Here is a 23,682-nt window from a genome sequence, read left to right as displayed (position 1 = left end):
AATATGAGTCATAAGATGTGTAATATTAATGGCTGATGTTACCAATATGATAGCATGATGCATTCGTTTTCCCTAAAAGATACATCTGCTCCACAGACAGGAAACTTCTATTATGGGTCAGAAAATGCTCTTTCATGAACAATGTAGAAGAGACTGTTTACCTCTTTGAATCTCCCTTTTTTCTCGTTGAATTAAAAAATGTACAAAAATGAAAAATCATAAAATACAAATGTATAAAGTAGGAAATAAAAACCACTCTTAAACCCAGTCAGAGGCAAGTCAGTTTTAACACCTTGGTTACTGTCCTTGAGAATCATCTGGGTTGGATTTATATATATTTTTTTAATCGTATTTGAATCATATGTGGTGAAACATGTTTAAAAGTACTATGTAGCTAGACAGAGTATAGAAATAGCAAATGGTGTATAAGTATTTCATGAACTGCTTAGATATTTAATATGTAAATATCTTACAGATTATAACTTAGGCTCTTATCCTGGCACAGTGTCTAGAATTTGTCGTATATTCACAATTTGCAAATGTTTCTAATTATTATAATATGAACAAGAGGAGCTTGGGCAGTTACGAGTGTTACTCTAAAGAAGAGAGATTTTAAACTCCTCCTACCTCCAACACTAAAAATGTTTTGTTAATTGCATTAAATAGGAAGTTTTGGATTAGTTTTGAAAATATTTTAGATTTTCATGGAAACTATGTGTAAATGATAAACTTCCCTGAAGTTTATTAGACTTTTTCTTTGGACTGAACAAAATTTAAAGTTCTGAAAATGTTCTTCATGGGGCTTAAAATTTATACATGGATTTTGGGGAAAGTCTAAAATAATTTTCAGATTTAACTCCCAATAATATATATATATAATTTAGTTGTGAGCGTACTATATTTCAGGGACTAACAGGCCAGATTTTAAAATCATGGGTTTTTTTGTGTGTGTGTTGTTAAAAAAAATTAAATCACATTTCCTGAGTTTTAAGCATTTTCAAAATATTTAGGGATTACTAGATTGTGAGAAAGAAGTATTAGTGTTATTAGGTGACACTCTTCTGAATGTGTCAGTATTACCATGATTTCCTGACTTTGCAGAGAGTTGTATTGCTGGAGGATAACTTCCTGGAGAGAATATATGTTTAAAATAATCTGGTTTCCATGTGGTGATTTACACAAATCAAAAAGGTTTAACTTAATTAATTGAGTCTAGGTGATTATAGTCTGCTTTTTAAAAACTTTTTAGTTTTAATATTAGTCATATGCAAATTTCTCTCCTAAAATGTTAGTAACTAATTTGTTTTTATGTTCAGATGTATCAAACTGGCATCCTGAATACTGAAAAAAGCCCACAAATGTGTTTTGTTCTGTTTTAACCTAAGAATTAGTTGTTAGCATTTAAGCATTAGGAGGTTTTATTTGAAAATCTAGATTTCTAACTTCGTTTGAAAAATGGTAGTATTGAACTTTCTTGTTCCAATGTAGCAGTGATTCTCAACTGAGGGCAATTTTGGCAGTGTTACGACAAAGGACATTTGTTAATGTCTAGAGACAGTTTTGATTGTTATAACTTAGGGAGGTGCTATTGGCATCTAAAGGGTAAAGGCTAGGGGTGCTGCTTATGCCCAGGATAGCCTCATATATCAAAGAATTATCCAGTCCAAAATGTCGTAGTACTGAAGTTGAAAAGTCCTGCAATATGAATCCTAGCTATTCCAAATGGGCTAACGTTAGTCATAGTCTTCTTCCAGCTTGTTTTATTTACTTGCCTCGACTCTGTACACTTTTGGACTTGTGTATCTTTTAGAGTAGTGGAAGTTATTTTCATTGCAACTAAAACAGTTTCAAGTATTATTAGAAAAGATGATGGCAGATTCAAAAAATGTTTTATTACCTCTGGCTTGAAGAGCATTAGAATCCAAATTTTATCTTCCCCAGTTATCTTCATTTATTCTTTAAGTTAACATGATGCTGCGTACTAAGCACTGTACTAGATACAGAGGAGATAAGCAGGTATACAAACTTTAAAGATTGTTCCATTTACCATTATGTAATTTAAAGTGAGTTTTTTGAAAACAACATGCAGTTGGATCCTTTTTTTTTTCTTTCTTTCTTCTCTGACAGTCTCTTGTCTTTTATTTGGTGCATTTAAATTATTAACATTAACAGTGTTTACTGATTTAGTTGAATTAATATCAATTATATTTGTAACTGTTTTCTATTAGCTGAACTTGTTCTTTCTTTTTGTCTTTCATAATTTTTTTGCCTTTATCTGGTTTTAATTGAGCATTTTATATTATTCCATTTTCTCTCTTCTTAGCGTATGATTTATACTTCTTTTAATTTTGTTTGTATGTGTGTGTGGTCTTCCTGGAATTTACGGTGTGCATTTACACCTAATTATAAGTCCGCTTTCAAATAATGCTATACCACTTCGTGGGTAGTGTGGTTACCTTATAACAGAATATTCCCAATTCTTCCCTATTGTCTCTTATAACTTTGCTGTCATTCATTTCATTTATCCTTAATCTATAATCATCTAATACATTGTTGCTATTAATACTTTGAACAAACCAGTATCTGTTAGGTCAATTAAGAGTAAGAAAATATTTTATCTTTATTTCTTCTCCAATGCTCTTCTTTTATATAGATGCAAGTTTCTAATCTGTATCATTCTCCCTTTTTTTGAAGAACTTCTTTTAGTATTCTTGTAAGACAGGTCTACTGGTGACAGACTCCCTCAATTTTTGTTTGTCTGAGACAATCTTTATTTTTCTTTTACTTTGAAGGATAATTTCATTGGATACAGAATTTTAGGTTGGTGGGGTTTTTTTTCTTTCAAGACTTTAAATATTTCATTGATTCTCTTTTTGCTTACATGGTTTTCTAAAGAGAAATCTAAATAATATGGTTTTCATCCTTGGTTCTCCAAAAGTAAAGTGCTTTTATCATCTAGCTTCTTCCAAAAATTTTCCCTTTGCCTTTGATTTTCCGCAGTTTGAATATGCAATGCCTAGGGGAAAACAGGAGGAGATTTTTCTTCTGTCTTTATCCTAAGAACCTGGGTGGTAAAGTACAAGGGTCCAGTTTCTCCGCCTCCTTGCCAACATTTGTTATTTTCTGTTTTTTTATTATATAGCCATTCTAGTGGGTGTGAAGTGGTATCTCATTGTGGTTTTGATTTGATTTTTCTAATGATTAGTGATGTCGTGCATCTTTTCATCTATTTATTGGCCATTTGTATATTTTTTGGAGAAATGTCAATTAAAGTTCTTTAACCATTTATAAATTTGGGACTTGTTGTTGAGTTGTAAATGTCCTTTTGTTTTGGATATTAATCCTTTAGTAGATACAGGATTTGCAAATATTCTCTCCTATTCTGTGGGTTGCCTTTTCACTCTTTTGATAGTGTCCTTTGATGCACATTGTTTTTAATTTTGATGAAATTCAGTTTACCTATTTTCTCTTTGTTGCCTGTGTTTATAATAATATGGCTTAATAATGTGCCCTAGACTCATTTTTCAGTTTCATGTACTTTATTTGCTCATCTTACTTATTCAGTATTTATAATTAATGCCTTTAGAAAAAAAGGGAAGTCATGAGAGAACCAATGTAGCTGTTACAAATTATAAAGTTTTTGAACTGTATGTTCAAATAAAGAATTCTGCAATGAAGAATGTTGCAAAATAACACTAAGAATCATCTAAATTGCCAGTACAGCTCTTTCAACTAGAATGAGGAGAAATAAACCTTATTTTCTGTCCTTGTGGAGTACTATTAAAATCTAGAAGCAGTTTTGATTTATAAATCTCACTTTGTATATTTACATAACATCAGAACATATGCCTATTTGAGATTATATATACTTTTGAGGTAGAAGATGACCGTCAGATTGGAAGATGAATCTGATATTATCGTGTTGAATTTGGTTAAAAAATTAGTGAGCTCTACTTATGCAATATATAAACATAAATGGGGTTGAATTGGTTACTTTAAACTACATATATATAATATTAGGCGGTCATTTATATTGGTAGTCAGATCTTGTGTTTGACTTTTATATTTTCCAGAAAGATATAATTATGATATAGAGAATGAAGGTGTTTTTTTCTTTCTTTCGGTATTACTTAATATATTCTTTAATAATTCTTATTAAATTTTTATGTTGGTCAATTTTACAGGTGAATTATGTAACCTCATTACGCTGGATGTAGCTCACAATCAACTTGAACACCTCCCAAAGGAGATTGGAAACTGCACACAGATAACCAACCTTGACTTGCAGCACAATGAACTGCTAGACCTCCCAGATACTATAGGTATGGATGATATTAATAGTCATTTATAGCTACTTGGACATTAAAAAGACTTTTTTTGATCCATTTCTATAACAAAAGATAAAAGATTAAAATTCACTATTGTCAAAGTAGTAAAACTTTTTATTTCCATTTCTTTGTGAAGAGAATAATTAGGTTTTAGGAAATGAGTTCAATCGGATTATAAAGAAGACAAAGTGGAATATTGAATATTTAGTATATATTTTATTGTAACTCTGCTTAATTTGCAGAATGGGTGCATTTTCTGTTTTTGCTCATTTTGGAATGTTGCATTCTATTATATAGGGTGTGGTCCCTTCTTTGCTAAAGTAAACAAACTGAAAAATAAAACCACTGCTGTTTAGTCTTTAACACATGGGCAATATAGCTCAAAGCTTGTTCATCTCTACTGTTGAAGGGACTAAGAGAAGAGATGTCTTGAAGTACAAAATGTGTTTCAAAGACTTAGCCAGACTCAAAAAGTTGAAGTGTGCTTATTGTGATATATTCTATATTTACACAATCTTATTTATCTTTTTAAATGTCCATAAATGTATACAAACAGTAAAGGAAATTTTTAAAAGTTGGACACCTTTTTAGTTACTGGTGTGTTATAAGGATACTGTAATGTTTATTTAGGAAAATTACACCTGTATTTAATTTTTGTAATTTCAGTAATGAATATTCATGAGGTTCTATTACTATATCATAAGGGGCCTATGATGGTGATATCTTTTTCCAGAAGGATTTTCATTTGTTTCTGTCAGGTACCTAAGGGACCACTTGAGTTCATCTGTGTTCTAAGGTTTGAAATTTTTCTGGTCCCGCAGAAGGATAGTCTGTAGACTGATTGAAGGGCTGTTTTACCTCTGGTTTACCCTTAGTGCTAGGGTGCAGCCCTGTAGTATCCCAGTTGATACTGATTTCTGGACTCCCCCCACCCCTTGGCTGGTTGGAGATTTTAACTCTTGGCAGAAACATGCCTTAGCAGCTGCGTCTTCCAGTTAGGAGAAGCACTCTTAGGACAAAATTTTCTCCATTATTTTGCTTATTTCTTGGGTTTCCAGTTGGTTTCTGGCCTTGTAATCAGTCATTATCTTGTTAGCTCTCTGATTTTTGTTTGGAAGTGTGTTTAACTGTTTTCGGTGGGAGGGTTTGTCTGAATTAGCTAGTTTGCCATTACTTGAAACAGAAGCAATTGTTAAGGAATTTTTTAATAAGTTACAATAAACTGTTTTAGGTTACAGGACAACTAATCTGAGACTTCTTTAAGATATAATAGCTAGCCATTAGAACCTATATCTTCTTGATTGTTGGCCCACAATTCTTTATATCACATTACTATTTGTAGTGGCAACAGACTAAGTATTCTAGTTAACTAGTTAACTGCATTAGATTTATTTCTGAAAGGCAAGATGGTGTACATCATATAGTGAATTATTCCACTATATTCTTAAGAATTTTACTGAATTTCCTGTGTAAATAAAAGAATCTGATTTCTGGATCAGTAGAGACTGAACACAATTATTTCTTGCTTTTCTATCTTTAAATCTATTGAAATAGCCAGGATGAGCAGAGAAAAGTGACCCTAGAAGAAAAATAGCATAGAAAAGATATGTATTACATATCTTTATATACATACACGTTTATAAAATGTGATCAGACTGGTGCAAAAAAGAAATAAAGAATACATTCCTTAGAAATATCTTTGCCATATAAAGTTTAATTTAATGGGAAATACTGTGTAATATAATGACATCCAAAGACCAAAATAGCGATTTGTAGGATAAGTGGAAGAAGCCCATTAGAATCTAGAACAAAAAGACAGAAGGATACAAAATAAGTGATGAAGAATCATGAGAGAAAAGTCTAGAAGTTCTAGAAAGAGAATAGAGGTAATAAAATGAATAAATTAAATAAAATATAATTTTATAATCTTTCCCTGAACTTGACAAAAACCCAGATAGTATGATTGACATTGCTTACCAAGAAGACATAATGGGAAAAGATACATTCTGGTAGAAGTTTTAAAAATTAAGATTTACTTAATTGCTTTGAATACACCATACAGTGACATATAATGTTATAAAACCTGTTCTTGGTCTAGTTTCAGTTGCAGGGTAATGCTGGCCACATATAATAAGTAGGAAATTGTTCCCTACTCTTCAGTTTGGGGAATAGTTTGTATAAAATTGGCATTATTTCTTCCTTTAATTTGTGGTAAGATTCATCAGTGAAGCCACCAGGGCCAGGATTTTTCTTTATAGGAATGCTTTTAAAAACAGTTTCAATTTTGGGGCGCCTGGGTGGCTTACTCAGTTGGGCAGCGGACTGGATTTCGCAGCAGGTCATGATCTCAGGGTCCTGGGATCAAACCCTGTGTCAGTGGGAAGTCTGCTTGAGGATTCTCTCTCTGCTCCTTTCCCTGTGTGATCTCCCTAAAATAAATAAATCTTTAAAAATTTTTTTCAATTTCTTTAATAGATACACAGCTATTTAGATTGTCACTATTTTATTTTTTTAAAGATTTATTTATTTTAGAGAGAGGGAAGGGGGGATAGAGAAGGGGGAGAGAGAGAGAGTCTTAAGTAGACTCTGCACTATCTCACGACCCTTAGATCACGACCTGAGCTGAAACCAAGAGTTGGAGGCTTAACCGACTGTGCCACCCTGGCAACCCTCACTTTATTCTTGAGCAAACTTAATCATTTATGTCTCTCAAGGAATGGGTCCATTTCATTTGTCACATTTAATAGGCATAAAATTGTTTATAATATTCCCTTATTATTTTGATATCTATAAAATTTATCATAATGTCACTTGTCTCATTCCTGATATCAATAACTTAGCTGTAACTTAGATCTTCTCTCTTTTTTTCCTATCTGGTTAGAATTGTATCAATTTTATTGATTATCTCTAAGTTTTACTCATTTTCTGTATTTCTCTTTTATTTCATTGATTTCCACTTTGACCTTTATTATTTCCTTTTATTTGTTTTTTTATTCTGATTTCTTGTGGTGGAAACTTGAGGTCATTAATCTGAGTTTTTTGTTTTTTCTTGAGTTTTCTTGAGTTACATGTTGACATATTTAGTTTGTGTTGTATGTTCTTACATTGAAGATTTCATTTCATATGTGCATTTAGTGCTATAAATTTCCCCTTAGGTACTGCTTTAGTAGCATTCCACAATTCCCGATACATTGTTTTCCTTTTTCTTTTGTTCAAAATACTTTCTAATTTTTCTTTTGTTGAGTAGAGTGACATAGATGAGGCAATCTGAATTTATTCTACTACCTGTCCTTTTTTGTGTATTTTTTTCTCCTAATTTTTGTCAAATACACTGTCAGGACATGTGACATTTATGGTATATCTTGTTATGCTGCTCTCCAGTTGTTTTTCATCTTAATGTTCATCAACAGTCTTTGTTGTCATAGTTGCCCCAGTCATCTCTTGGTTGGCTCAAGTCAATCTTACAGTAGTTTTCTCAGAAATGGTTCATAAATAATAGTTCCCTAGTTATAAAGTGTTTGTAACCTTTATACTTGAACAGTTTGGATGGATATAAAAATCATTGGATCCAGCTTTGTTTCCTTGAATGTCTTAGTAGAACTAAAAGATAGTTGTACTATCTTCTGGCATTGAATATACCAGAAGTATGAGGCCAGTCTAATTTTTTCCCATTGTAAGTGACAATCTTTTTGCCTGGTCACCCAGAGTACTTTCCTTTATTTCTGAAATGCAAGAACTCTATTATATTTCTCAGTGTTGATTTTTCAGAGTACACTTCCCTGGGATACTCCGAGCCAATAAACATATAGGCTTAATTTTTGATAGTTTTATATAGTTTATATACTTTTCATGAATTAAATAGACATACTTTGTGTTGTATGTTCTTACATTGCAAGATATGTCTAAGTTTGCTTATTTTGAATAACCAACTATTTGCAACAGTAAAGGAGAAAAGAATAATGCATAATCTTTTCTTATATGACATTTAAAAAGCACATAAAAGCACAGTTGCTCAGTTTTAGAAAGAAAAATAAAGGTTGTTTACTGCAAATCAGATGGGAACCAAAATTAAAAGATGTTTGAAATATTATAAAGTTAATATTCTTATCCCTCTCACCAATGCTTAGTCACTCTGTATTTCTTAGGATATTATAGATACTAAGCACTTTATTGCTCCTTAAGCATATCAGGCAAGTCCTAGTCTCAGGGCCTTTATACTTCTTGGTCTCTGCTTAGGACTCTTTCTCCTAAATACCCACATAATTTCCTCTAACCTTTCAGCTGATCAAGTGGGTATCTATAGGGCATGGTCGTCAGTCAGCACTGTTCTTTCTCTCAAGTAGTCCATCAGTATTTTGTTTAATATTTTATGCATGTGTCTGTATCTGTGTTATGTCAAATAACAGTGAAAGGGGGATAAAATTAGAGTACAATACGTACTTCAAATTAGAGTACAATACATACTTGTATTGTACCCTGGCAAACAAGGAAGTATAGGTGGTGGTAGATGATAAAAATCTTCCATTTACTAGGTCTGGGGTCACAGTCTTTTGGATTCACTTCCTCTGACTAAAGGTGACTTCTCCATGTATCCTTCTTTCTCCTGGCTTTCTTAGTTTTATATATCTCTCCTCTGTCAGAATTACTGTATTTTAAGCATGTTTATTAATATGAAAACATTTGACTTCATTTTTAATCTGTTGTGGTTAAGATGTTATCTCAGAATAACGTAAGTGCCTTGCTTCTAGACATTCTTCATGATCAGATTACAAGTATGTATTGGAAATCAATGAGAACTGAAACATTAACAATAAGAAACTTATAAATATTTTATTTTTACATGCTTTGATAGTTGTCAACAAATGGGAGTATTTATATAGCTGTTAATCCAAATAATGGTGAAGTAAGTAATATTTATTGAAATTTTTATAATACTGTCATTTATTATACATCATGTATATTAAAAATTCTTTTGCCTTTTCCATCTCTCTCGTCCCCAGTATTTTGATTGTATAGCAGAAGGTTGAGAGTTGGTGAGAAATTCAAACATTTGGGCCTTGGTCTATTACATATCGCAACAGTCTTTGATTGATCGACCTTTGAGATTCTCCCTCTTATTTATCAGAGAAGAGAAATTCACCCAAAACATTTAGTGGTAAACTTTACTGGAATATAGTTCTCCTGATACTTTTCCTGTTTTTTTCTATTCTACTTCTTAAACAGTATAACTTAAAAAAAAAAAAATCCACACCTATCCTGCACAGTTGATGTAAGTCCTGCAGGAGCTGCCCTACTCTCCTTTCGCTGGACTAAAGAAACTTGCTCTAAACTCAGAATTGAAATGAGATCTTTTAACTGTCACCTGACAATCAAGTTTTCCAAAAATCACTTTATTTCCTTGCCTTTTCTTTTTTCTTATAAGTAGACCGGGATGTTTTTACCCCTTTCTTTATTTAACATGAACACTCCTAGAGTAGTTTCTCACTCCTTGGCAGTAATCACTGCCATTTACATCCAGGCTGAGCAGTGCTAGGATCACTGACAGCTCACAGGATGTGGAGAAGAGGCAGAAGGAAGTAGGGAGGGGACAGCTGGTTGTAGTTAAGTGAGAGAGTACTTCAAAACATATTTATAGTTTCTCTGACTTAACCATTAATCTACCCTGTTGAATAAAACTGTATTCTCTTCCATGTAAATATTTTCTAATTCAAGCATCAGTTATGAACTAAAGAAAATATTAAGCTTCATTACAGCATTTTGTTTCAGACTATGAACTTGATATGTTATAAAGCCTGCTGTGATTTCTGGTGATTTTATGAAACTGGGGGGTGGGTGGGTAAGAGGTCTCAAGTAGGAACAAATGTTTTATTTTCTGTTTCTTCTCAAATGAGATAAAGAAAAATATGCAACAAGACCTTGCCTTCAAGGCTGGAGCACAGAACAATTCACAGAGGTCTTTTGTTGCACTGGGCTCTGAAGAAATGTTGCAGTAATTATGGTTATATCAACAAGTAGAGTTTTAGTAATTAGGTTTTAGGTAATTACAGTGTACCTTCATGTAACAACTTTACTAGTTTTCTTTTTAGTGATGGCGTTCTCTTTTGGGTTTTGACGTTTAAGAATTTTTATATCGGTTGCTTTTCAGTTTGCTTTCAGTTTTTTGGTTCAGTGTTTTTGGGAAAAAAAGTACCTTTGACATTATTTTCATTGTTAGAACTCTGTGCCTTTTCTACTGGGTGTTTTTGTGTGTGTGTTTTTGTTTTTTGCTACTTTGTTAAAATAAGATTAAGATCATTTGAGTTAGAGTTTTACTCAAAAGTTCTACTGAATTAACCTAAAGATGCTGATTATATTTGCTGAAATTGAAAGCATCTAATTTTAATTCATAGCCATTTGATGTTGCTATAATTTAAAAATCTGACAGCATAAGAAAGCAAGCTGTCAGAGCAGAGCACAGAACAACTTACAGTCAAAGTTAAGCACTTAAAAGCTAAATGCCAGTGATTGGCAGTGATCAGCCTACATTTATACACAGCAGCTCAGCAACATTGATTTTATTTCTTAGTCACAATGGCTCAACATTAAAGCAAGCCATGGCTTGATTTCTAGATTGCAGTTTAGTTTGTGGTAAAACCAATCACTGAAAAAGGCTGGAGTTGAAATCACTACAGGGGGTGAATCATAGTAAATGTCAGACTTCTGATGTCCAGTTTTTTTCTCGCACTTAGAGAATTTTGATTTTTTTTTTTTTAAAGATTTTATTTATTTGACAGACAGCCAGCGAGAGAGGGAACACAGGCAGGGGGAGTGGGGGAGGAAGAAGCGGGCTCCCAGGGAAGGAGCCTGATGTGGGTCTCGATCCCAGGACTCTGGGATCACGCCCTGAGCCGAAGGCAGACGCTTAACAACTGAGCCACACAGGCGCCCCAAGAATTTTGATATTTCATCCTTAATTTTTTTTCACCTCTTTTGTTTTGCTGAGAGTCATGGATTTTGGCAAAATGTGGATGACTGAACATGCCATGCTTTCAGTAAAGTGATAAGAGCTTTGCACACGTGAGTTTCTCATTAGGATAGCATATTCTCATAGATTACATTTTTTAAAGTTCATTTTCTACCACACCAAAAAAAAAAGGGAAAAAGAAAAAGTTTAGGAACGTTGGAGGTACTGTTTTTGTTTAAATAACCACTAATTTTGGTACTAGATAAGTCATGTGACAGTTTCATTACATTATTTTCATTTTATAATTTTTAAATTCTAGAAACCTATTCCGATTTTAAAAGTAAGAAATTCAAGAGTTACTGTGCTTTTAGAAGAGAAATTGCAGGAATCTGGTTCTATTTATTGGGCTTTTGATAAGCATTTAGAATTTATTACACTAATCTTTGTTATTAGAGAAAGCTTTTAGGTTTTGATGAGAATAAAAAATGTTTTAAATATTGTATTTGTGTACTGCTGTGCTCTAAACAGTGATTGAATGAGGGATGTCAGCTGATGGAGCAAGAATATGGGGTCTTTGTGCTTTACTCTTCTGGCAGATTTCAGAGACTCCTTGGTAAATGCTTCAGCCATTTTATTACACTTCTTCCATAGGGGAAGCAGTATGGTATGAAGAAGAGAAAGGAATGGTCTGTCTTCCGTTTTTCCCCCCTCTAAGGTCAACTGCCTTTTCTGTCTTCAACTTCATACAGCAAATTAAAATTTTACCAGAAGATTTTTGAAGTTCTTTAAAATCAGACATTATCACTGCTTGTAGGAAAATTCCACTGTTACCGGCCTTGTAGCTACAGTGGGCATGGGATAGGCAAAGGATAAAATACTGATTTCTTCCCTCCCTCTCTGTTTTAAAATGAAAATGGGTCAAAGAAAAGCATCTTACGTAGTTTTAAGATTTTACGTTTTGAAACTGAGGGCTACAGAGGGGAGGGGGGTGGGGGAATGGGATAGACCGGTGATGGGTAGTAAGGAGGGCACATATTGCATGGTGCACTGGGTGTTATACACAACTAATGAATCATCGAGCCTTACATCGAAAACCGGGGATGTACTGTATGGTGACTAACATAATATAATAAAAAATCATTATTAATAAAAAAAAAAAGATTTTACGTTTTGTTCCTAATGGAGAGGAGGACAAACAGTAAAATGCTTTATCATCTGCAGTTAATTAGGAAAATATGAATGAATGCCTGCTGTGGGCTTAGCACTGAAACATATTCTTTGGGGAGATAGAAATATATAAGGTTTCGTACTTAAAGGGTTTTCAGTCTGTTGGGTGGAGGTAACTAACCCATGAAATGACTGACAGCATAAAAACAAGTATAATTAAATGCCATCTTATAGTGAAAACAATATGCAGTCGTAGTCCCAATTTACAGGGAGATCAGTGAGGTCTTGATAGAATGGCCAGGGAAAGCTTCATGAACAAGTGTGTTGGACTCAGTATGGAATAAAAATGCTTTCCATGAGCACAACAGTATAGACAAACAGCATGGGAGTAAGAATGAACATACGCTTCTGTGTCAAGAGGCGGCAAGCTAACTGTGGAGTGCGGTCAGTGAATATCTTGAAGAATGATTGTTAGAAGGAGCCAGCTGAGTTTGATTCTAGTTTTGCCATTAACTAGGTGGTAGCTTTGATAAGTCTCTTCACATTATCTTATACTGAAGTCCATGCTTATTTACTCTCAGATGGCTCTTATTGCCGCTACTTAGGTGTTTTTTCATCTCTCTTTTTTTTTAATCAGGGTGCCTATTTAAGAATTCAAACCACCATGCTTTGTTTTTTCCATAATTTAGCTCATATCTACACTTTATGGAGAAGATGAGCCTCACAATGTGAAGTGTCCAACGTCTTACCTCTACACTAGTATAAAAATGTCTCCATGATGTAAAATATTCATTCAAAAAAAGAATGGTATAAAGATATTGCAGTTTTTAAAATTAAAATGACTTTAGCATTGCAGACTTTTTCTTTATCAAAATGTTTTTAAATGACAAAGCTATAGAAAATGAGGAAAAGGCAAGTTCATAGAAAAAATTAATCTTCCATTATTCTGCCATGCAGATAACTGTTAGGTTTGATGTTTTCTTTCCATTCTTTTCTACTTGTTTTGTTTTACATTGTTGAGATCATACAAAGTACATAATTTTTCTTATCTTTTTCACTTAACATCATAAAGTCCCATCTTAAAATTTTTTGTAACATAATTTTTATAGGTATAGAATATAGTAGAATACAGGCATATACTATAGAATAAAATCATATTTTGAACATATGTATTAGTCATTGTGCTACATATCTTACACACATTGTATTTAACCCTTAGAGCAATCCTGTCAAGTATTTGGTGTTATCCCCACTTTATGGATGAGGAAATAGACTCAGTTAAGTAACTTGCCCCGAGTCACATAGATAACATAAAATTCTCTGTGACACTATGGTGTCTCCAGTTTAAATAATTCTTCATATATTCTTGAATAAATAGGTTGTCCCCATTTTTTTGCCCCTGCAAATATGACTGTAATTAACATTTCATCACAAAGCAGATAATTTTATTTTCTGCGAACCCAACTTTTAAGAAACATTTGTATCATATTCAATGTCATGGTACAGTGATAACAATATTCTTGCCCTTATTTCTAATCTCTAAATTCTTTGGGGCTTTGGAAAGTCATCCAGTCCTCAGTTTGTTCCCTGGCCCCCCCCCAATTGACACACCTTCCCAGAATGTCATTGGAAAGATTCAGTGAAGCATCCTTCGTTAATTTAGAAAAGCATTTTATTTATTTTTTAATTTTTTTAAAAAGATTTTATTTATTTATTTGACAGAGACAGCCAGCGAGAGAGGGAACACAAGCAGGGGAAGTGGGAGAGGAAGAAGCAGGCTTCCAGCGGAGGAGCCTGATGTGGGACTTGATCCCAGGACTCTGGGATCACGCCCTGAGCCGAAGGCAGACGCTTAACAACTGAGCCACCCAGGCGCCCCTAGAAAGCATTTTAAACACAAAATTAACTTGTCTTTGCTAAGTGATAGTTTTTATTGTTGCTTTTGAATTCAGTTTTCTGCCTATTAGAATCTTACTGAAACAGAACCAGCAAATTCTTGGCCCAGTTTCCAGATGCTATTATAAGAAAGTAATGTAAATGAGAATAGCATACCTCTGGAATAGTTCCAATTACAGTTCCTACAGGAATTGAAATGTTTGCTGAGTTTTTCTGCATTATAGTTGGCTATACTTACTGTATTTAAGTATCAGAATATTTTCATTATCACTGATGAATTTTTGTCTTAAAGAGGTAAAGAGTAAAATTTAGCTCTATTTAGTGATTTCTTGTAACTTTAATCACTGATTTCTTCAGCAAGAGGGAAAGATGCAGATGAATGATAACTAGATTGTATTATGAGGCATAGTGACTGCCCTCCTAGGGTTTCAAGGCTTAATTTGCGCCATAAGTTAATAAATGTTTTCTGTAAGTATTGTAGTGGTGTTAATCTAAGAAAGAAAGTTATTCAGCAACTTTCTGGAAAATGGTCAAAGCAAAAAGAAAGAAATGGGCACACTTCAGAAAGATGGTGAAAGTTGAAAGACATCAAAATATTTGTCTCCAAAAAGTTAAGTATGACACAGGCATCTACTTCTGTAATTTTTAACTCTGATAATACTGTTTAATTTAAAACTAGAGGCTGGCTACATTACATTTGACATTTAAACCTGGCCCATCTAAATATGTGTTACCAGCAGTTGTAATTTGAAGTCAGAAAAGAAATTAACACGTTTATCAGATTTTAAAAATTCCTTTTTTTTGGTATTCACAGGAAACCTGTCCAGTTTAAGTCGTCTTGGTTTGAGATACAACAGACTGTCAGCAATACCCAGATCACTGGCAAAATGCAGTGCTCTCGAAGAGCTAAATTTAGAAAACAATAACATTTCTGCTCTACCAGAGGTGAGAGGTGGTAAATCTTTACAGCTGGGTGAATAATTTGATTATCAAGATTGTTTAAATAATGAGTATGCTAGCATAACATAACGTAATACTAATAAAAAAAATAATGAGTATGCTATGGACATTTAGCCAACACTAAGATAAATACTCCAAAGAAGAAAGAATAGGCATGATTATAGGAACATACTAATTTTTTCTTTTTTTTATATATAGAAGGGAGAAATCAAGGTGAGAAATCAGTGTGCTACATTCCCATGTGAGCATCATGTAAATCTTTTTCACATCATTTTGGAACTGACAGTAACAGCTATTAAGGAAAAGTTGTATGGTTGGTTTTAAAGCTCAATTATCCCACCCAGTTCAGTTATTTAAAAAAGTGATATAGGAAGATGATCGAGGAAAAAAATGAGCTACATAGAACATACTATTTATTAATCATGTTAATATTAGCTGTAACACTTCCATGACCCAAATTATTACCCTCCTTATACAATAATATTAAAGCCTATTTAGCATATACCAGTCACAAATTTGTTATTTCATAACACATTATTTTTAATTTGGGTTTTGTTCTATGAAAAAATATTTTCACTTATTTTGCTTAGAGATTAATTGGGCAGAATGTAGTACTCTTTTATTTTATTCTTTGGCTACATATTATTATTTTAGCATACCCACAACTTGTGTGTTTGCTTATAGTTATTCAAGCTTTATGTCTTATTGTAGTATTCTAACAAATAAAAGAATGGAATTGTGGACTTATTGATTGAACTTTGCAAAAAGTCTTTTTTTCTAATAATTAAAAATGTTTTCTATAAGTGGCCCTTTATTTCTAGTTTTTCTGTGTGTGTGTGTGCGTATTTGAATTAAATAAGGGTGCTTTGGGCAAATGTTTTTAGATCTATACTATGATTTATAAAGAACAACTTGAGTATATGAAGCTATAGGCTTATAGCAATTGTTTATAAAATAAATGTATTTAATTGATTTGTTTCTAAGGGATACAGAAAAAAGTACCTTTTAATTTTGCTTCTGTTATTCTGGGTGTTTGAGTTTTTAGAAAACCTTTTGATCAGAGTACAAAAATCAGTTTTTCAGGATTGTAGTTTCTAGGATGGACCAGTTCACTAAAACTGCTATGACAGTATCTCACTTGCATTTTAAATGGGATAAGGAATAGAATCCGCAGATTATAGAGCTAGCCCTGACAACTAGACTGTCTGGATTTTTGTCTTTGTTTGCTAGTGGTAATTTAGAATGGTAAAAATGGGTGGGATTCTATTGTTTAATGTCATCTCCTTTTCTAAAAGTAATTAGCACAATAATTAGACCCTGTTGGGATTTTTTTAGGATGTGATTTGTGAGCTTAAGTAAAATTGACTGCTTTTACAGTGTCAGTAAGGCTAAATATAAAGACTGGGTGTATATTAAATTTTAAGAAGTGAGAAAATTTAAAACTTATTTTTTATATCCACTTTCATTAGCAGTGAAGGGAAACTAATAATTATTGGGTACCTCTTAGGATACAGACATTGTGCTAATTAGTTTCACATATAATATTTTGTGACTGGAATTAGTCAAGATTTATTTTTGATAAAAGAAAATAAAGAAGACTGCTCTCTTTAATCTGGCTGTGGAAGCAGTGTATGTGTATATGTATGTATGTGTGCGCCCATGTGCATGTATTTAACCTGGCCTATTTTCAGGTAGAGAAGCTATGGTGGAAGCCCTTGATTGGCCCTGTCCAAATCTGGGAAAGGATTAAGTCTTATTTAAAAGAAGTCTGTGTGCTTTGGAAGCAGCATATTCCTAATGCAAATATGTAATTATCTGCATTTATAATAAGCACAATAAGGAAAACAATAAAATCCAGTAGACAGCACTTACTAGACATTGAAGCTGAGTTAGATATGCACAGTCAGGAAAGTGGTTTTCAGTTGGGGTTACTGCTGAAATCAGCTGGCAAAATGACTATATACTTTTCCATTTGATGACTATCTGAAATTGGACTAGTTTTAATGTAGACAAACACATAAGGAAAAGGAATTTAATAAATTCAAGCACATATGCTCAAGGTGTAAGGCTAGGAACTTTACATGGATTATCCCATTTAAATCTTCGCTACCATTATACTAATTATTAGGATATTATCCAATAGGAAGGGTAATAAGACTTAAGAGAAGTTACGTTTTTGGCCAATTTGTGCCTTAAATATTTTTCTGGGAGTATTCTGAGAAATATATTGATTGTCTAATTCACCAAAGGTCACATAACTGACTGGTAAGTGGAAGACCTAAGATGGGGATCCAGATACATCCGACTTTAAGGTGTCGATAAGCAACTGCATAGCTTCATTATATGCCCTAAGAATGAAAGGTTGGAGAGTTGCCTTCTTGTTGCCCCTTTTCAGGTATCTTCAGGTTTTTTCAAAGAAGAACATCAGTAAAGTTAGTCAGCTGTAAGAATAATAAAAGTAACATTTTTGCCATGAGACTCAAAACTTCATGTACTTTCAGTAAAGTAGGATGTAAGCATTTTTCCTGAATTGACTGCCATGCAAAGTGTTCTCACCACTCTTACCTGAGCTCTTCCTTTTATCTGTGTACATCAGTAGACAAATGTTGAAAGCTTCTTAACGTTCAGCATAAAGAACAAGTTTCAGTTCACCATATAATTATACCTTCAGTTACATAGTTATTTCATTCTTTCAGCTGGTCTTAAAATCAACTGACATCTCAAGTACTAAGTCTTCAGTTTCCTCCTGGTATACAGCTGATATTTGAACATTATTTCAAATATACACACATACATACCTCATACAGCTTGTTTCCTCCCTGTTTGGGCCTTTACTTCAATCCAAAATGTTTCTTCTACTTCTCTGAGTATTTAAATTTTTTTCATCCTTCAGAATCTACCTCACTGTCAGTCTCCTTCCTGCTTTTCCAGTTATTCCAGTATTTCTTCTTTTCTTTAAATTTAAAGAGAAGGGACTTAAAATTTAAGCATTTATTATATGCTAGAGGTTGTAAAGCTATTTACATATTTTATCTCTTTAAAATGTCTTCACTACAGTTTACAAAGTAAGGCATCATCATTTTACAAATGAATAAAATAAGGTTTGGAGAAATAATTTGCCCAAAGTCACAAGCCACTGAAAGATAGAGCCAGGGCTCAGAATTATTTTATAGTCTGTATCAGTGTTTCTCAAACATTAATGAGCATACAAACCACTTGGGAATCTTGTTAAGATTCATACCGATTCTGTAGGAGTAGGACCTAAAAGTCTACGTTTCTAACAAGCTAATGTTGCTCTTCCTTCAACCAGACTTTGAATAGCAAGAGCATATTACATATAATTTAGTATTGATTATATACAGTTTTGTATTGTTTTCTTTTTCCCATCTGTGTGCTTCATTTCTCTAAATAGGGCTTAGTCATTTTAATGGCAGAATTTCTTTTATAATGCCTAAACGCCTAGCACTGTGGTAATGTGGTGGGAGGCTGAAGTAAGGGGATATGGGGCTATTATGTGCAGTAAATACTTGTTTGATAGATGCGTATTTCCCTCTGCAATTTTACCATATGGAAAAACAATATTATATAATATCAGGAAGTGTTATCATCTGAATTTAATATTCTTTAAAGGAGCCATTAAATTTCTGAAAAACAGCTTACTCTGAGTCAGGTATGATGTTAATAATAATTTAGAGGATAATTAACTCGGACCTGAATAGGATTGGTCACATAGCAAGTGGCAGAGCCAGGACTCAGACTCAGGACCGTGTGATGCCAAAGATTCCCCTCTCTAAGGTTCTCAAACTGGCCACTCATGAGATATCTCTTACCCTCAGACATACTTTTCTTTATAGAGTGATTTTTTGGTGTTTTGTTTTGTTTTTTAGAGTGAGCGTGCCTGAGAGAGAGGGAGTGTGGGTAGGGGCATAGGGAGAGAGAGAAGCCCAACCAGGCTCCACAGCCAACGTGGCTCCATCTCATGATCCCGAAATCATGACCTGAGCCAAAATCAAGGGTTGGACACAAAATCAAGACTGAGCCAGGTGCCCCTTATTTATAGAGTATTCTAAATAAGCTAACGCCAAGGAATAAAAATTAGATTTTATGTAAGTATGTGTATTCTGTTTCTTGTAAAATCTGGAAATCTAACTCTATTGGCTGCACATTCCTATAAAGCAACAGTTAGCTAGAGCTGAGTAGTGACTGTCCCTCTCTGTGAGGCATCGCAGAGCTGGCCCAACCAGTCTGTCACTTCTTACCTGAAGGCCCTTTAAGGCCTTTGTGACTGCTTCTCTGTATTCTGTGGAGTAATCTTGTTATAGTTCTTTTTTTTTTTTTTTAAAGATTTTATTTTTTATTATTTATTTGACAGAGATAGAGACAGCCAGCAAGAGAGGGAACACAAGCAGGGGGAGTGGGAGAGGAAGAAGCAGGCTCATAGCAGAGGAGCCTGATGTGGGGCTCGATCCCATAACGCTGGAATCACGCCCTGAGCCAAGGCAGATGCTTAACTGCTGTGCCACCCAGGCTCCCCTCTTGTTACAGTTCTAATTCATATGTTTATTTTATTTGTTTACAGAGTCTGTTATCAAGTCTTGTGAAACTGAATAGTTTGACCTTAGCTAGAAATTGCTTCCAGTTATATCCAGTAGGCGGTCCATCTCAGTTTTCCACCATCTATTCCCTCAACATGGAACACAATCGAATCAATAAAATCCCATTTGGAATTTTCTCCAGAGCAAAAGTATTAAGTAAGCTGAATATGAAGGTAAGCCTCTGTTTGTTTTGAGGGGGAGAAAAGCTACTATTATTAGAACTTATACTAGCATTTGTGTTTTCTCTATTAGTGTGGAAAACAGTTACTTGTTACTTGCTGATGGGGTCTAAACTGATGATGATATTTCAGGGCAATTTGTTTTAGATAACAAATATCTTAGAACCGTGCATACTCTTAGCACTTTATCCTAAAGAAATAATCATGAATGTCCATGAAAGCATAGTTGTAGGGATATTTATTATAGAACTTTCTATTTAATTGGTACCAACCTAATAAAGATTTCATTTTTTAAAAGTAGTGTATCTTCAATGGAATACTGTGAAGTCATTAAAAATAATACTCAAGTTTAGAAGAATATTAATACCAGTTGAAGCATTCTCAGTTAAGTAGAAAAAAGTTAAAGCATGCAAGACTGTCTTTCCACACAGTTTTTAACTGTTCTTAATGTGCTTAATTATATATTAAGTATCTATAGATTTATATGTATACTTATATATAGCCAGAATTTTTTAAAATATGTTTATCTTTGAATATCATAATTTTATGGATGATCTTTTTTATTGAGGAATAGTTGACATAAGATTGTATTAGTTTCAGTTGTACAACATAATGATTCAATATTTGTATATTGGGAAATGATCACCACACTAAGTCTAGTTATGTCCATCACCATACATAGTTACACAATATTTTTTCTTGTGATGAGAACTTAAGATTTACTCTCCTAACAACTTTCAGATATGTAATACAGTATCATTAACTATAATTGCTGTATCTTACATCCCCATGACTTATTTAATAAGTAGGAAGTTTATACCTTTTGACTCCCTTTACCCAATTTGCCACCTCCTAACCTTTACCTCTGGCAACCATCAATCTTTTCTTTTTCTTTTTATCTTTGAGCTTGGTGTTTTGTTTTGATTCCATATGTAAGTGAGATCATATGGCATTTGTCTTTCTCCATTTGACTTATTTCACTGAGCATACTGCTCTCAAGGTCCATTCATGTTGTCACAAACAAGATTTCATTCTTTTTTATGGCTGAATACTGTTGCTGTGTGTGTGTGTGTGTGTGTGTGTGTGTGTGTGTGTGTGTACACTGCAATTTCTTCATCTCTTCATTTATCTGTGAACGCTTAGGTTGCTTCCATATCTTGGCTATTTTAAATAATGCTGCAATGAACGTGGGGGTGCATATATGTTTTTGAGTTCATGTTTTCATTTTCTTCAGATAAATACCAAGAAGTGGGATTGCTGAATTGTATGGTAGTTCTATTTTTAATATTTTGAGGAACCTCCATACTGTTTTCTACAGTGGGTGCACTCATTTGCATTCCCACCATCAGTGCACAAAGATTCCCCCCCCTTTTTAAATATCTTTACCAGCACTTGTTATTTCTTGTCTTTTTGATAACAGCCATTCTGACAGATGTGAGGTGATATCTCATTGTGGTTTTGATATTCATTTCCCGGATGATTAGTGATGTTGAGCATCTTTTCATGTACTTGTTGGCCATCTGTATGTAATCTTTGGGAAAATGTCTATTCATATCCTCTGCCTATTTTTTAATTGGATTGTTCTTTTGCTGTTGAGTTCTTCGTATATTTTGGATATTAACCCCTTATCAGATATATAATTTGCAAATATTTTCTTCTGATGGATGATCTTTAGTTTCTTTTTGCATATCTATATTCTCTACAGTGAATGAGTTTCACATTTGTAATAAGGAAAAAAGGAGGAAAGAAATGAAACCTGACTTTTTCCAGTGATTTTATTTATAGTGAACAAACTTTAGGTCCAGAGGTGAAAAGTAAATTGGCCATATAGCTAATTTATGGCTGAGGTGTAGGAATCCAGAGGACCTAGATTTCCTGCTTCCAGGTGTAAGTGTTCTTTCTATTGTATTATACTACAGCCTTTTATCTTTGATGAACTATTTCAACATAATGTGGTTCTTTAAACTATAGTCCAAATGTAGAATTCATTGATTCTATCTATACTTGTTCATAAATATATGTATCTTTTATGATAATTTTTTAGAGGTATATAATAAGTGAACTAGTGGGAATTCAAGATAATCTTGTAATCTTAAACAGGTATAAAATTTATTGTTCATCATTTCAGTTATATGAGATATAGCAGTGGTAATGATATTAATTCTGAATGTTCTGCTTATAATAAGAGGCTTAGAACACAGCAGTCCAGGTGTTCATTAGTTTTTGCATTTGGTGGTGCATTTTTATGGATAGGATGTTTCTGTAACGTTAGCATGGAAAGGCTTGTTTTTGGTGAAATAAGAAAAGTTTGCCTAGAGCTTTGCCTTAATTTTTCTGCAATAGCATGACAGATGTTTAATAAAATTTTTTCTTGAAAAAAGTCAAAGTGAAAGCTGATATTTTCCTCCTCATAAGCACCAGTAGTAATTTTTTTTAAATGAAATTCCTTTTTATGCTAATTATCAGTAGTTAATAAGCTTAAATGTTATAATGAATAGGTAATAAATGTAAATACTATGATAAAAGAAAAACTTGGTTTTCTTTTTTTTTTTTTTTTTTTTAAAGATTTTATTTATTTATTTGACAGAGATAGAGACAGCCAGCGAGAGAGCAAACACAAGCAGGGGGAGTGGGAGAGGAAGAAGCAGGCTCATAGCAGAGGAGCCTGATGTGGGGCTCGATCCCATAATGCCGGGATCACGCCCTGAGCCGAAGGCAGACGCCCAACCGCTGTGCCACCCAGGCGCCCCAGAAAAACTTGGTTTTCAAATGGATGTTTGCTACTTAGAATTTCTCTTACTGATAATTTTGTGTAAAATGAGACAAGTAATCCATGTATATTGCAGAAAATTTAAAATAACCCTACCCACTTGAGAGGTGGCATCACACTTAACACATTGGCATACATCAGGGGTACTGCTGGTCCTCTCTTGATACAAATAGCCCCAACAAATACAGTGTGGTAAGAGTTGTTATTGATGAAAATTATTTATATGTAGATTTGAAGTAGCAGGAGGAAAAATAGTGAATCACCGGCATATATTTCATAATTTTTTTCTGCATGTAGCTATATCTAATTTTTAAACAAAATTCGGATCACACTATTTCATCATCTGTTTTTATTATTCAATGAGAAATTTATTTTTGCCATCTCTTATGGATTTTTAAAGTAAAATTGTGGATACTATCAATTGTGTTTTAATGACTTAATTTGATATCTTCTTAAGACTTTCTCCTGTCCTTCTTTATTGCTCAGCATCTCAGGAAATGCTGATCCTGGTTTCCTCATGGGCTGTACTTCAGTGTTTCTTCTTCCCTTGCACTCATGATCATCCACCGTTTATTCCGTGATTTCTGTATATTATCGTGAAATGGGGAAAACCCATTTTTCACTGGGACCTTTGAAATCTCAAGTGTTGGTCTATATAGTGTATTTTTCCATATCCAATACAGATAATCACAAAGGGAACAAACTTCCAGTTTAACCTCAAAATAAAAAAGGTTTAAGTAGTTTAGAGGCTTAGATTTTTTGTTGCTTTTTAGTTTTTTTCTTTATTTGGATATCAAAAAGGGGACTAAGGTTTTATGTTTAATTAAGAATTTTCTTTCCACAG

General features: G+C 33.5%; 1 protein-coding gene across 2 annotated transcripts in view; it reads left to right on the top strand.

The window, feature by feature from the left end:
- SHOC2 (SHOC2 leucine rich repeat scaffold protein) overlaps window positions 1-23,682 on the top strand; it is a 91,799-nt gene that overhangs the window by 61,418 nt on the left and 6,699 nt on the right. For both annotated transcript variants that reach the window (XM_026494097.4, XM_026494096.4), the window contains exons 3-5: window positions 4,185-4,322; window positions 15,149-15,279; window positions 19,874-20,062. In XM_026494097.4, coding sequence (XP_026349882.1) covers window positions 4,185-4,322; window positions 15,149-15,279; window positions 19,874-20,062 — 458 coding nt within the window. The remainder of the gene's footprint in view (window positions 1-4,184; window positions 4,323-15,148; window positions 15,280-19,873; window positions 20,063-23,682) is intronic.

The sequence above is a fragment of the Ursus arctos genome, unplaced genomic scaffold (genome assembly GCF_023065955.2).
Source record: "Ursus arctos isolate Adak ecotype North America unplaced genomic scaffold, UrsArc2.0 scaffold_7, whole genome shotgun sequence".
Lineage (NCBI taxonomy): Eukaryota > Metazoa > Chordata > Mammalia > Carnivora > Ursidae > Ursus > Ursus arctos.
The sequence above is the reverse complement of the archived record's forward strand: the minus strand, read 5'-3'. Positions and strand labels throughout refer to the sequence as shown.